The sequence below is a fragment of the Lolium rigidum genome, chromosome 1 (assembly GCF_022539505.1).
Source record: "Lolium rigidum isolate FL_2022 chromosome 1, APGP_CSIRO_Lrig_0.1, whole genome shotgun sequence".
NCBI classification, from domain to species: domain Eukaryota; kingdom Viridiplantae; phylum Streptophyta; class Magnoliopsida; order Poales; family Poaceae; genus Lolium; species Lolium rigidum.
In genome coordinates, this window is record NC_061508.1 from 279,709,788 (window position 1) to 279,721,955 (window position 12,168).

At 39.4% G+C, this 12,168-nt stretch overlaps 1 protein-coding gene across 2 annotated transcripts in view; it reads left to right on the top strand.

Moving 5' to 3' along the window:
* Window positions 1-6,540, top strand: part of LOC124694625 (histone deacetylase 1-like) — a 7,891-nt gene extending 1,351 nt beyond the window's left edge. Inside the window, exons 3-7 of one of the 2 annotated variants that reach the window (XM_047227601.1) lie at window positions 2,034-2,264; window positions 3,848-3,939; window positions 4,024-4,087; window positions 5,763-5,846; window positions 5,993-6,540. In XM_047227601.1, the coding sequence (XP_047083557.1) occupies window positions 2,034-2,264; window positions 3,848-3,939; window positions 4,024-4,087; window positions 5,763-5,846; window positions 5,993-6,100 (579 nt within the window). In that variant the 3' untranslated portion in view covers window positions 6,101-6,540. The remainder of the gene's footprint in view (window positions 1-2,033; window positions 2,265-3,847; window positions 3,940-4,023; window positions 4,088-5,762; window positions 5,847-5,992) is intronic. The other variant, XM_047227593.1, reaches the window with a different exon arrangement.
* The last annotated feature ends 5,628 nt before the right edge of the window (window positions 6,541-12,168 follow it).

Consider the following 12,168-nt stretch of genomic DNA (forward strand, 5'->3'; position numbering starts at 1 on the left):
GTCTTTGTTTTAGTAAAACGACAAGAATATCAACTTAATGAGTTTCATGCCTGTGTTTCAAACCCATAAATCATTCCATCATGTTTTCGTCTCAAGAAATTGTTAGGGCATAGCTAGCACTCATTGTTCATGTTGTCACCAACCACCCTCTGCACCTAATATTTTTTCTTGGTTTTGCATCGTACCTTCTTTTCACATGACATGATTTTGATTGGTACCATGTTTCAGTTATATGCTACAGTAGCACTGTGTTGTTTCGCTTACTGAACATACTGTTGCACAGTAGAAAGTTGCACGCTAATAGGTTGTAGCTTTACTAGCATCTGGTTGTGTAAAATAAGAAAGTTCTAGCATCCTCTGTAGCACAAATACTATTCGTGCACTGCACTTGATTCAACACGGACACACAGGCTTGGCAAAGTGATTTGGCATTTATGATTACTTATGTGGAAACTGTCATGTTATGCAAATCTACTTCTCTTCTATATGCAACTAGTGCAAAGAAAGCATGCCGTTATTTTGTCCACATGCGCATATTTTTACCAATTGTTGCTATGCTAAGAAATGTCGTGTGTTTCCCATAAAGCCTTATTACAGTACATATGAGTATAAGATATAGGTCTCTGCTTTCCGGCTCATGGGTTATACACCTCTGTTTAAAATCCATAAGGAGCTTTTAAGAAAAATGGGTATTTCGCTAAAAGGTTTTGGTATTTATGTCAAATTTGATCTAAATAGCAAAGTTACCAAAAAAGATACTCCTCTTCAAAACAGGGCCTAAAGCATTCCAATATGTTTCCGCCTCAAGATATTGTTAGGACATCGCTGCTTTGTAGCTATCACACATTCTCCATTTTGTCGCCACACCACCATAATCCTGCACGTAATGGTGTTTCTTGGTTTTGGATTACAGTTTCTTTTCGTAGAACACATTTTTAATTGGTAGGTTTGTAGTGACATCTTGTCAAAAGTTAGGCAGGCAAGTGTTTAGTTGCAGGTTTGCAGCCACAGTTGTGGCGACCCACACTTTCTTAGGGTTTTATCGTACCTGTCATAGACTTATTTGGTAGCCAACTTTTGCCACACGTGGTGACAAATTTGGCTGCTAATAAAACTGTGTCTCGCTACAATTGTGGCACATGCCCTAAACTGTGCGCTACAATGGCCCTGTCGGCTGTCGTTGTTTAGGTTCCTCAATATTCTGCTTCATAAAATACTGTCTGTTCAAAACTAAACCATGCTATTCCAATGCAATACTTAAATAAGATACTGAAATTCATTAAAATGTATTACAAAGTTAAGTCACATAGTTTCTGTCATATTTTTCCGTGTATATTGCTACGGAGCCACAATATTTTTTACTTAAAATTATACAACATTAGTGGCTACTATTTTCTCAAGTTCTGTAGACTGCAGGTGTTAGAGCCGAGAGTTTAGCATGCCAGTGGCCGGATATACTACACAACTAATGACAGGGCTTGATAGAATTAAGACAAACGAAATTCATTTATATAAATAGTATGTAAAAGATATATTTTGGGACAAAATAATAACATAGTGCAGACATAAGGTGCACAATAAATATTTTTGGATGAAAAGAACAGGGCAGAAGGATTGGATGGAATCAAGAATTTTTTTGTAGAACTTAGAGTATGTGCCATTCTCAACCACTGGACTATATTTAGTCTTGTATTGATTTAGTTATTCCTTAGTTGAAAATAATGCTTGTAACGCAATTTGACACAATCACACAAGGTTATTTACTGTTCAATGATAAATATGTTCCTATTTTTTGTACTGCATGAAACATATAACACGTATTTCTTCAAAGGTTAAATCCTTCCGTATTTCACTTATCTATCTGTTGATTGTACAGTTCATTTTGTTTTTACCACAAAATTTAGAACATAGTATGTAAATTATCATTAACAGAGAGGTATTTGAAGTCTTCGGGGGATTTTATTGCCTTTTCTACATGCCTTTTCAGTTTTCACCAATTCAATTACTGATGTTCCTTTTCGCCATTTGTGCAGACAGGAGTGGCACTTGGTCATGAGCTTGCTGACAAGATGCCGCTAAATGAGTATTATGAGTATTTTGGTCCAGATTATACTCTTCATGTTGCACCAAGTAACATGGAGAACAAAAACACACACAGGCAATTGGATGAAATAAGATCAAGACTTCTCGATAATCTTACAAAACTCCGACATGCTCCTAGTGTTCAGTTTCAAGAGCGACCTCCTGAGGCCGAGCAACCTGAGGTAATCTTTCCAGCATTTATTTCCCCCACTTTAGCATATATCAGCTAAATTAATAAAAGGCTTTCACACCATTGATCTAGTTATTCTGAACAACATGGACCATTTGTGTGGAGGATGAATACTGACTTTGGTTCTGCATTTCTACTAAAGCGCTAAGTTTCCAGTATTGCAATGACCACAGATGTCATTCCCATAAATACAAGGGGAAAACATCACTTACACCCCTTAAACTATTGGCTAGGCTCAACTAACCTCTAAACTATCTTCATCTCATTTAACTCCCTAAACATCCTATTTCGGATCATTTCACCCCGACGGTGGTTTTTGTAGGTGGTATTGCCATTATGGTAGACTTATACTTGGTTTTGCACATGTGGAAGCCACCTCAGATGGCATGGAACATCCCAACTAGAGCAGTCTAATCAATCATTCCTGAAGAAAAGTAAACATTTCATGAGACATTTTATGAACGAATCAGCGGAAGGAAATGCATCCCGCATACACCTTCTCCGCAAACATGAACCTATGTTTGGGCCTTTGGGATCCCTGCATGGTGTATCAGAAGCGTGTCCGGCAACAGCCTGAGTGGTGGCGCGACATGCCAAAACAGGTCGGTGTTAGAACTCCAGCAACAGCGAGCTGTGGTGACAGCTTGTGGGTCAGGCTGTGGTGTCCTGAGGTGGTCTAGTGACGGCTGTGGTTATGTCGACTAGGATGGGGGTGGATTGATCAACCACCAGTCACCAATAGTTTTGGGGCTAGGTTAGATAATAATTATAAATAGGTTATTTGAGCATCTCCAATTCTTTGAGGTGCTTCAGTGGACTTCTTTCTTGAAAATATAAGGCTAGTAGATGGCCTTTTTATGTTAGAAAACTGCTAAAATACCATGTCCATGCGACCATGCCAATCCGTGCCCTACTTATGCATTCACAGTCTGGCCTGTATGAATAACACTGATAGTAGCAATTTGCAGTAGTCTTTGCCTAATTTACTCATTTTCTTCATTTTGCTGTGTATGTTATGTGTCTTTGGTGCTGGGAGCAAAAAATCTACCCATTTGATTAAATCTGGAAGAAAGTCCTCTGCCCATTTCATGCAGCCAACTAATGCTTCATAGTTCATAGGTGTTATCAGTACGGATACTCTTTACACAGCTTGCTCTATAATCACCATGTATATTGTGTACTATCACTGCGAATTATGTCTATAAAGTTTAAATTAACTTCAGAATTTATCAAATTGGATGTGTATTATTTAAATAATACATGAATCAATTGTCTGCTATTATCCAGTTGATAAGCCTCAAAGCTCGCTAACTTGTCAGATGTCTGTGTGATTGTTTTTCTTATGTTCACTTCCTGTTGGGTTCGGCTAAAGACCATGGGTTCATTGTTAGGGACTATTGTATTTGTCTTGCTGACATGGAACTCATGAGCTATGTATCATCACGCAACATACTGATATTTTGGTATTAGCTCTAGATGTGTTCACTAATGCTCATTAACTGTAGCTGTAGTTTTGGAAGCAGCATGGCTAGCATTCATCATATATTGGCTAAGTTGCTTTTATGTTGGGTACAGCAAGATGAAGATCTAGAGAATCCTGATGAAAGGCATCATGCTGATTCTGATATGGAAATGGATCATGCCAAGCCTCTGGAGGACTCTGAAAGGTGTTCTTTTCATTTGGTTCTTAATCATTTTGTTCATTATTTTTAGCAACACCATGTGTTTTGATCTGTCATTTTGTCATGTAGGAAGAGCAGTATTCAGAGCATGAGAGTTAAGAAAGAATCTGCTGAAACCAAAGCGACAGATCAGGTATTGTATTTTACTTCTACTTTAACTCATATTATAGATTTAATGGTATATGCATAAAGTTGTGATTGTCTTGGTATATAATGTATGCTTTGCAGACAACTAAGTAGCAATGTGTATTGCATATAATGAATGCTGCAGTTTATCGTTATTGTCTTAACCGGCAAACAGTATGAAAGGTTGAGAGGCTCTTACTGCATTAGGCTGATAAATAAATAGAAAGGGTTTATGTACAAATTGCTATCTATCTCCTGCCAAATGGACATATATTATGCCTTTTTCCAGAAACATGTTACGGAGTACTATATATTTGGGGGCTGTAAAAGAAGTTCATGGAGAGTTGATGCATTGCCCAGCATTTGGAATTTTAATCTTGGTTGCGTGGGGCACTTCTGAATCTTATGAAGTTTTCTAATATGACAAACTAAACATTAAAAATTAAAACAGTTTAAGTGAATTAGACCTGATAATATCGTGATTGTATATTGCTTACAGTGCCTAGTTACGCTAGTATTGCAAATTTGCAATTGTATAGTTTCATGTACTACGGGGTTTTGGGCTTGTGGGGTTGGATCTCAGGCTTGGTTCTTAGCCATTTAGCATATGGCCTGCAGAGAAGTGTACGCCAGCGGCAGCGGTCTCTGCAGCCACCTTGTCATTGCTGCATCATTGGTCGTTGCTGTGGCGCCTCCCGAGCTTGGGAATGGCAAGCTTGCTGCCTCCCTACACTCCAGCGAGCATTCCTCTGTTTCCAGCTTCCCCCGTGGCATCCCTTACACGATTCACTGCGCTGCTGTGGTGAGGAAGAACAGAGGGCTGTGTCTGCTGTGGTGAGGGAGAAGGGAGGGTTGTTAGTTAGGTAATGTGAGGAGTGGATACATTATTAGATGGGCTTTTGGGCCATGGGCACTTGTGTGCTGTATGAAAATTGACTGCCTCTAAATATTTTTTTAGTTTCTCTTGGAGTATTTGTGCTGATTGCTCTGTTCTTAGACTGTCGAAAGCGCAGCTTTACCTTATGTGCTTAGTAGTTCAAGTGGGATTGGGAGCCTCACCTTACTGCCTTAATCTCGTGATCTCATGTTGTACTGGTGATCGGCAAGAGGACGAGGTCCAGAACCTTGGCACCTTTCTGTCATGTGGATAGGGTGCCGGTGGCGCCAAAAGAGGTTTTGGTGTAGGAGATCAAATAAAATTGGAGGGAAGGGAGGGAGTTAGTAGGTTCTGCTCTATTGGCACTGGCAGTGAACTAGGAACAGGCATATATCATGTGTACATTTTAGTACGTTCTGCTTGATTAATACAACTAGGAGGTAAGCAAACAAAGCAACATAGAAAAAGGGTCAGATATTAAGTCTGTCTTTAAGAGTTCCAATCATTATTTACAAGGAAACATATCAAATCCTAACATAAGGAAATAGAGGCTTACCACTAAGCGTTTGCCACATGCTTTCCTGCTGATTCCACATTTCGTGTCAGACTTATGCTTGGACCTATGGTGTTATGTGGACCCTGGCATAACTTGGATCAACATTATTTCATAACATTAAGTTTCTAATGTTTATATGGCTATTGTTGGCCCAATTGTAAAAGAGCATCATTCACATAATTAATTTACACAACTTTTGTAGATGCTTTATAATTTGTTGTTTGTAATAATTTTTTTATTGGTGCGCAGCAGGATGGAAATGGAATAGATGTGGAACAAGTGAGAGGCACAGAATCTGTAGCTGATGGAGTTGCCTCCTCGAAACAGGCCTCTGTAAGTTTTCTTCTGTTATGTGACCTTAGTATTAGAAGAACTCAAATAGACATGCACATTGCACATGGTGTGACCACATTTGTGCATGTCCCTAGACCATACTCTAACCACACTGGATTTTTTCTTGTGGTGATTGTCATCTGTAGCCAATTGATGCAAGTTCGATGGCCATAGATGAACCAGGTACAGTCATGGCTGAACCAGAGAGATCAAACAAATTACAGGAACAACCAACAATGCATCAGAAACCATGATCGTCTGTCTTAACTTCGCAATTGATGCCGTCTGTGTAGCCCATTGACTTCATTGGACAAACAAGGACAGTCTGAAAGCTGAAGCAGAGTTCAAACAATCTGCTGCACCAGTTATTTAAACCTGAATCAAAGATGCCTGCCTTGGGAACTGGTGGTGTTTTGCCCACTATATTTGTGATTTGGACACATATGATAGTTGATTGCCATTGTAGCATTGATTTAAATTCAGTTTCTCTAGAGGAACTGATGTAGTTGTGCATTACATTCTGCTCCCATTAGCCAGTTGTTGTGGAATATCACATTCTGGCGCAAATGTATAGCTAGGCGAAGGCTTAGTTTTGGTTTGAGCTGATCTCTCTTCTTATCTATGTTTTCACATCGGTAGTATGGTTGATTGAAAATATTGTATTAGAATATTGTTAGCGAGGGTTTTGACTGAACCAGTTTCTTGCCATTTCCTTTTTTTTCTGAATTGTGGAGACCAGGCTGCCAATTTCATTTAACGATGAAATCCAGGTTCATGTTTGCTGCCTTCTCGCTACTTGCACAACCTCTACCTCAAGTCTTCAACTTCTTTAAGAACCAGCACTGAAAACGTACAAACCCAGAATCCTTTTTACTGCTGCTATTACAAGCCAAGAACTATAGAGCAACACTAGGAAACTTAGCCTAGCGGCAGCTTGGTTTCTGCAAACAGTCCCAATGAGTCATCCACACTTCAGCAACCATATTACTAGGACAGCTAGGAAAAGCTTTATCAAAGACAATACTATTTCAAGTATTCCAAATAGTCCAGATTAAAGCCGCTAACCCAACAACAACAACATTCCTAACTCTACAAGGAAATCTCCAAATCCAAGGACCAATTCCAGAGAAAGTACTAGGAACATTTTTTTTTTGCGAATAAAGTACTAGGAACACTACTCTCGCCACAGCACAACCAAAAAATAAATGATCAATAGTTTCGTTGCAATCACAGAAAATACAACTAGCATCTTTACCCTTCCAGCCCCTATGAAGCAAAATATCCTTGATAAGAATACTACCATGAGTTGTTAACCACATAAAAATCTTAATTTTTAGAGGGACACGAACAAACCAAAGCCTCATGTCTAACTATTTAACCTAGGTCAGCTCCGAAGCTAGATACATTGATTGGACAGAAAAATTTCTAGATTTAGTAAGCATGCAACTAGAGGAGTCCTCTACATCACTCAATGTAACATCAGCACACAAGAGCTGTAAACGCCTCCACATCTCAGCTATCTCACCAATCACCATATAAATTTCTCCTAAAACTAATACATTTGAAGTTACTTTCTAACACTAGCTACACTGAGGTTATGATCAAACGTTAAACTGTACAGTCTAGGAACTGAAGCATCAAAGATTTATTGCCCAGCTATAAATCCTCCCAAAACCTAGTTCTCTTACACTTGCCTACGAATTAAGATTGACCAGGTTTTCCTCTACGATTAGGACGAAAATTATGTTTAACATACTTGCCCCTTAGAATACCCTCACTATTTTCCAACTTCCACAACCATTTACTAAGTTTATTCATACTCACTAAATTGATAACACCCAAACCCCTGGTCCTTTGGTTGACAAATCTTGTCCCAACTAACTAGATTATACTTTTTTACTCCCTCTTTTTCTTTCCGGAACATCCTCTCATACGAAATCTATTTTTTTTTTATTCACACCTTTAGGTAACTCAAACAAGGAAATCATATAAAAATGAACACTACAAAGACAAGATTTAAGTAATATAAGGCTTCCTCCATAAGAGTTTTCTCTACCCTTCCAAACATGTGTCTTTTTTTCTTCACCTTCCTTCCAATCTAAATTGTACAACTTTACATAATTAAGTGGAACATCTAAATACCTAAAAGGAATATCTCGCTCCACACATGTGAAAATAGTTGCATACTCCTCACTTCTAGACTTAGCTCTACCAAAACAAAACAATTCTCTCTCATGAAATTAAATTTCAAGACTGACAACTGTTCAAAAAGGCAGAGAATAAACTTCATTTTTCTAGCCATCCATGAACTATCATGGAACATGAAAATCGTATCATCGGCAAACTGTAACATGCACACCCCATCCTCTACATAATTATCTAACACTCCTTCCAAAATACTATTCTCTATTATGGCAAGGTTTTAAGTGTCATCTCTGCTAGCATAAGTAAACTGCCATAATTACCAACTGATGCATGTAAAATGCATACATGAACCTTGTAGTTTATTGCACTAAAATACTTATTATATTGCAATTTTATTATATTTGTTGGGACTAACCTATCAATAGTTGCAAAAGTGCATAATTTTTTGTTTTAAAATTTGTTATGTAGGAAATAGGAAAATATGGAAGGAAACCAATCTTTATGGGAGTTTCCTGAAATTTGTCCCTGCAGTACTGTTTTCAAATATGGTTCCGGGATCCCCAAAGATAGTGTCAAATGAAAAAGTGTCAATTAACAAAGTTGTGGGTAATTTCCATATCTTTAGTTTGACATAAATAACGCCCCAATCGGAGTCCGGATGCTCCCTTGGTCGTGATATTACTGAAGGATACAGAGGTAGTTTTGGAAACCCGAAAATTGGTGACGTGATTGCAACGAACTCTTGCCCATATTTGATGGATTCAGCCAAGACACGACTTTATGGACTCACAATATATATTGAGGGGAAACCATTGTTTTGGAGGCCCCCATCCATTGTGACGAAAATCCTCCTCCTCGGCAGCCGCCAATGAGGGGGAAAACCTCCTCCATACCAGCACCAAGTCCAAGGAAGAAGAAGGGGCAAGGGGCCGCTGCCCCAAGGGAATCCGTCGCCCTCCTGCTGCTGGCGCCGCTGTCTCCCGTGGCCACCGCCACGGGGATCTTCACCGCCATCTCCTCCGCGGGCTGCACATCTTCATCATCTTCATCAACATCTACAACAACTCTTCATCACCCCCTATGTAATCTCTTGGCAAACATGATGTATGATGCAATATATTGTTTTTCCATGATTTATTATATCTCCATGTTGATGTTTGAGTAGTGAATTGTTCATGGCAATTGTTATATAGATTGTTGTTGGTTGGATACAAGTATTTGTTATCTTCTATGATAGTCTTATGTATTGATATATGAGTGCACACATATGTCAAGGGGATGCATAAAGTTATCACCGTTGCATGTTGACAGGATGAGGGATAGTATGAGTGACAGAAACCCGGTCCTGATTCTTAGATGCATGTTAACGGGGTGGGGGGGGGACTACTAATGGGGACCTTTAAACTTACATCCGTGGTTGTACATTCTTATATACATGTCTTAATGATTCCCTTTCCTGCTTATGAAAATGGCCTTAAGACCAATCACTAGGGGTGTACTTGCACATGTATATGGCTACACCTATCTATGGCTCCAACCTAGAAGAAGCACTAAAAAGACTACAATGAACTTCATTAATTATGACAACCACACAAATAAAATAGAAATTTGCCTGAACACTTTCTATCACGAGTTACTCCACTCCACTTCACTTCACTTCATCTCATTGCTTTTTTACTTTATTGCACTTTACTTGTCTTGCATTTTAATTCCAGCACTTATAGATTCTAGTAAAACTTCTACACACACACACACCATATCTCCTAGCTTTGCATAGAAGGCCATATAAGTGGGTTATAGGGCTTTAGAGAATAGATAGTTTACGTTCAGCTCCTCGTGGGTTCGACACTTAAATACTTATCGATTTGTACTACGGTGATCCCCTACACTTGGGGGTTATCAAGATACTTTTCTGGCGCCGTTGCCGGGGAGTGTAGCGCTAGGCTTATATTATGTTTGCATTGCTAGTTTATTTTCAGTACCTTACATATAAAATTAAAACCATAAAAAATATAAAATATGCTTCTTCGTAAGCACCACGATATGGATGATATCATATACAACTATGTTAGAAGCTTGAATATTCCCTTGCCTACTAATATTTTGAATACAAGAAATCATTTTAAGAGTGACAAGGAATAACAAGAGAAGGAGCATGACAAAATCATAAGCTTGGGGATGCCCATGCAACCCCCAAGAAGAGCATGAAGAAGATCAATAGGAGGAAGAATAGAGTAGCTACCTGCTTGTGACGGTAAAGCACACGTCCGTTGGGAATCCCAAGAGGAAGGTATGATGAGTACAGCAGCGAGTTTTCCCTCAGTAAGAAACCAAGGTTATCGAACCAGTAGGAGATGAAGATCACGTGAAGGTTGTTGGTGAAGGAGTGTAGTGCGGCGCAACACCGGGGATTCACGGTGCCAACGTGGAACCTGCACAACACAATCAAACTACTTTGCCCCAACTTAACGAGTGAGGTTGTCAATCTCACCGACTTGCTGAAAACAAAGGATTAAACGTATGGTGTGGAAAATGATGTGTGCTTGCGAGAAAACAAAAGAGAACAATGATTGCGGTAGGTTGTATTTCAGATGTAAAAGAATGGACCGGGGTCCACAGTTCACTAGTGGTGTCTCTCCAATAAGATAAATAACATGTTGGGTAAACAAATTACAGTTGGGCAATTGACAAATAGAGAGAGCATAACAATGCACATACATATCATGATGACTACTATGAGATTTACTTAGGGCATTACGACAAAGAACATAGACCTCCATCCAGCATGCATCTATGCCTAAAAAGTCCACCTTCGGGTTAGCATCCACACCCCTTCCGAGTATTAAGTTGCAAGCAACGGACAATTGCATTAAGTGCCGTGCGTAATGTAAACAATACAAATATCCTTAGACAAAGCATTGATGTTTTATCCCTAGTGGCAACAACACATCCACAACCTTAGAACTTTCTGTCACTGTCCCAGATTCAATGGAGGCATGAACCCACTATCTAGCATAAATACCCCCTCTACAAGTATCAACTTGGCCAGAGCCTCTACTAGCAACGGAGAGCATGCAAGATCATAAACAACACATATATGATAGATCAATAATCAACTTGACATAGTATTCCATATTCATCGGATCCCAACAAACACAACATGTAGCATTACAAATAGATGATCTTGATCATGATAGGCAGCTCACAAAATCTAAACATGATGGCACAATAGGAGAAGACAACCATCTAGCTACTGCTATGGACCCATAGTCCAAGGATGAACTACTCACGCATCAGTCCGGAGGCGGGCATGGTGATGTAGATACCTCCGGTGATGATTCCCCTCTCCGGCAGGGTGCCGGAGGAGATCTTCTCAACCCCCCGAGATAGGGTTGACGGCGACGGCGTCTCTGGAACTGTTATGGTATTTTGGCTCTTGGTGCTAGGGTTTTCGGAGATGAAGGAATAAATAGGCGAAGGGGCAGCGTCGGGGGAGCCAGGGGGCTCCCTCCCCACATGTCGGCGCGGGGGGCCCCACTGCCGCGCCGCCCTATGTGGTGGGCCCCATGCTGGCCTTCCCCGACTCTTCTTCGGTCTTATGGAACACTGCGTGGAAAATAGGGCCTTGGGCTTTTGTTTCGTCCAATTCCGAGAATATTTGTAAACCAACTTTTCTGAAATCAAAAACAGCAGAAAACAGGAACTGGCACTGTGGCATCTTATTAATAGGTTAGTCCCAGAAAATGCATAAAAACATTATAAAGTGTGAATAAAACATGTAGGTATTGTCATAAAACTAGCATGGAACATAAGAAATTATAGATACGTTGGAGACGTATCAAGCATCCCCAAGCTTAGTTCCTACTCGCCCTCGAGTAGGTAAACGATAAAAAGAATAATTTCTGAAGTGACATGCTACCAACATAATCTTGATCAATACTATTGTAAAGCATATGAGATGAATGAAGTGACTCAAAGCAGTGGTCTATAGTTTGCTAACAAAAAGATAATGACTAAACAACTGAATCGTATAGCAAAAACTTTTCATGAATAGTACTTTCAAGACAAGCATAAAAAAGTCTTGCATAAGTGTTAACTCATAAAGCAATAGATTCTTTTTTTTTGAGAAAAAAGCAATATATTCTTAATAAAAGGTTTTGAAACAACACAAAGAAAG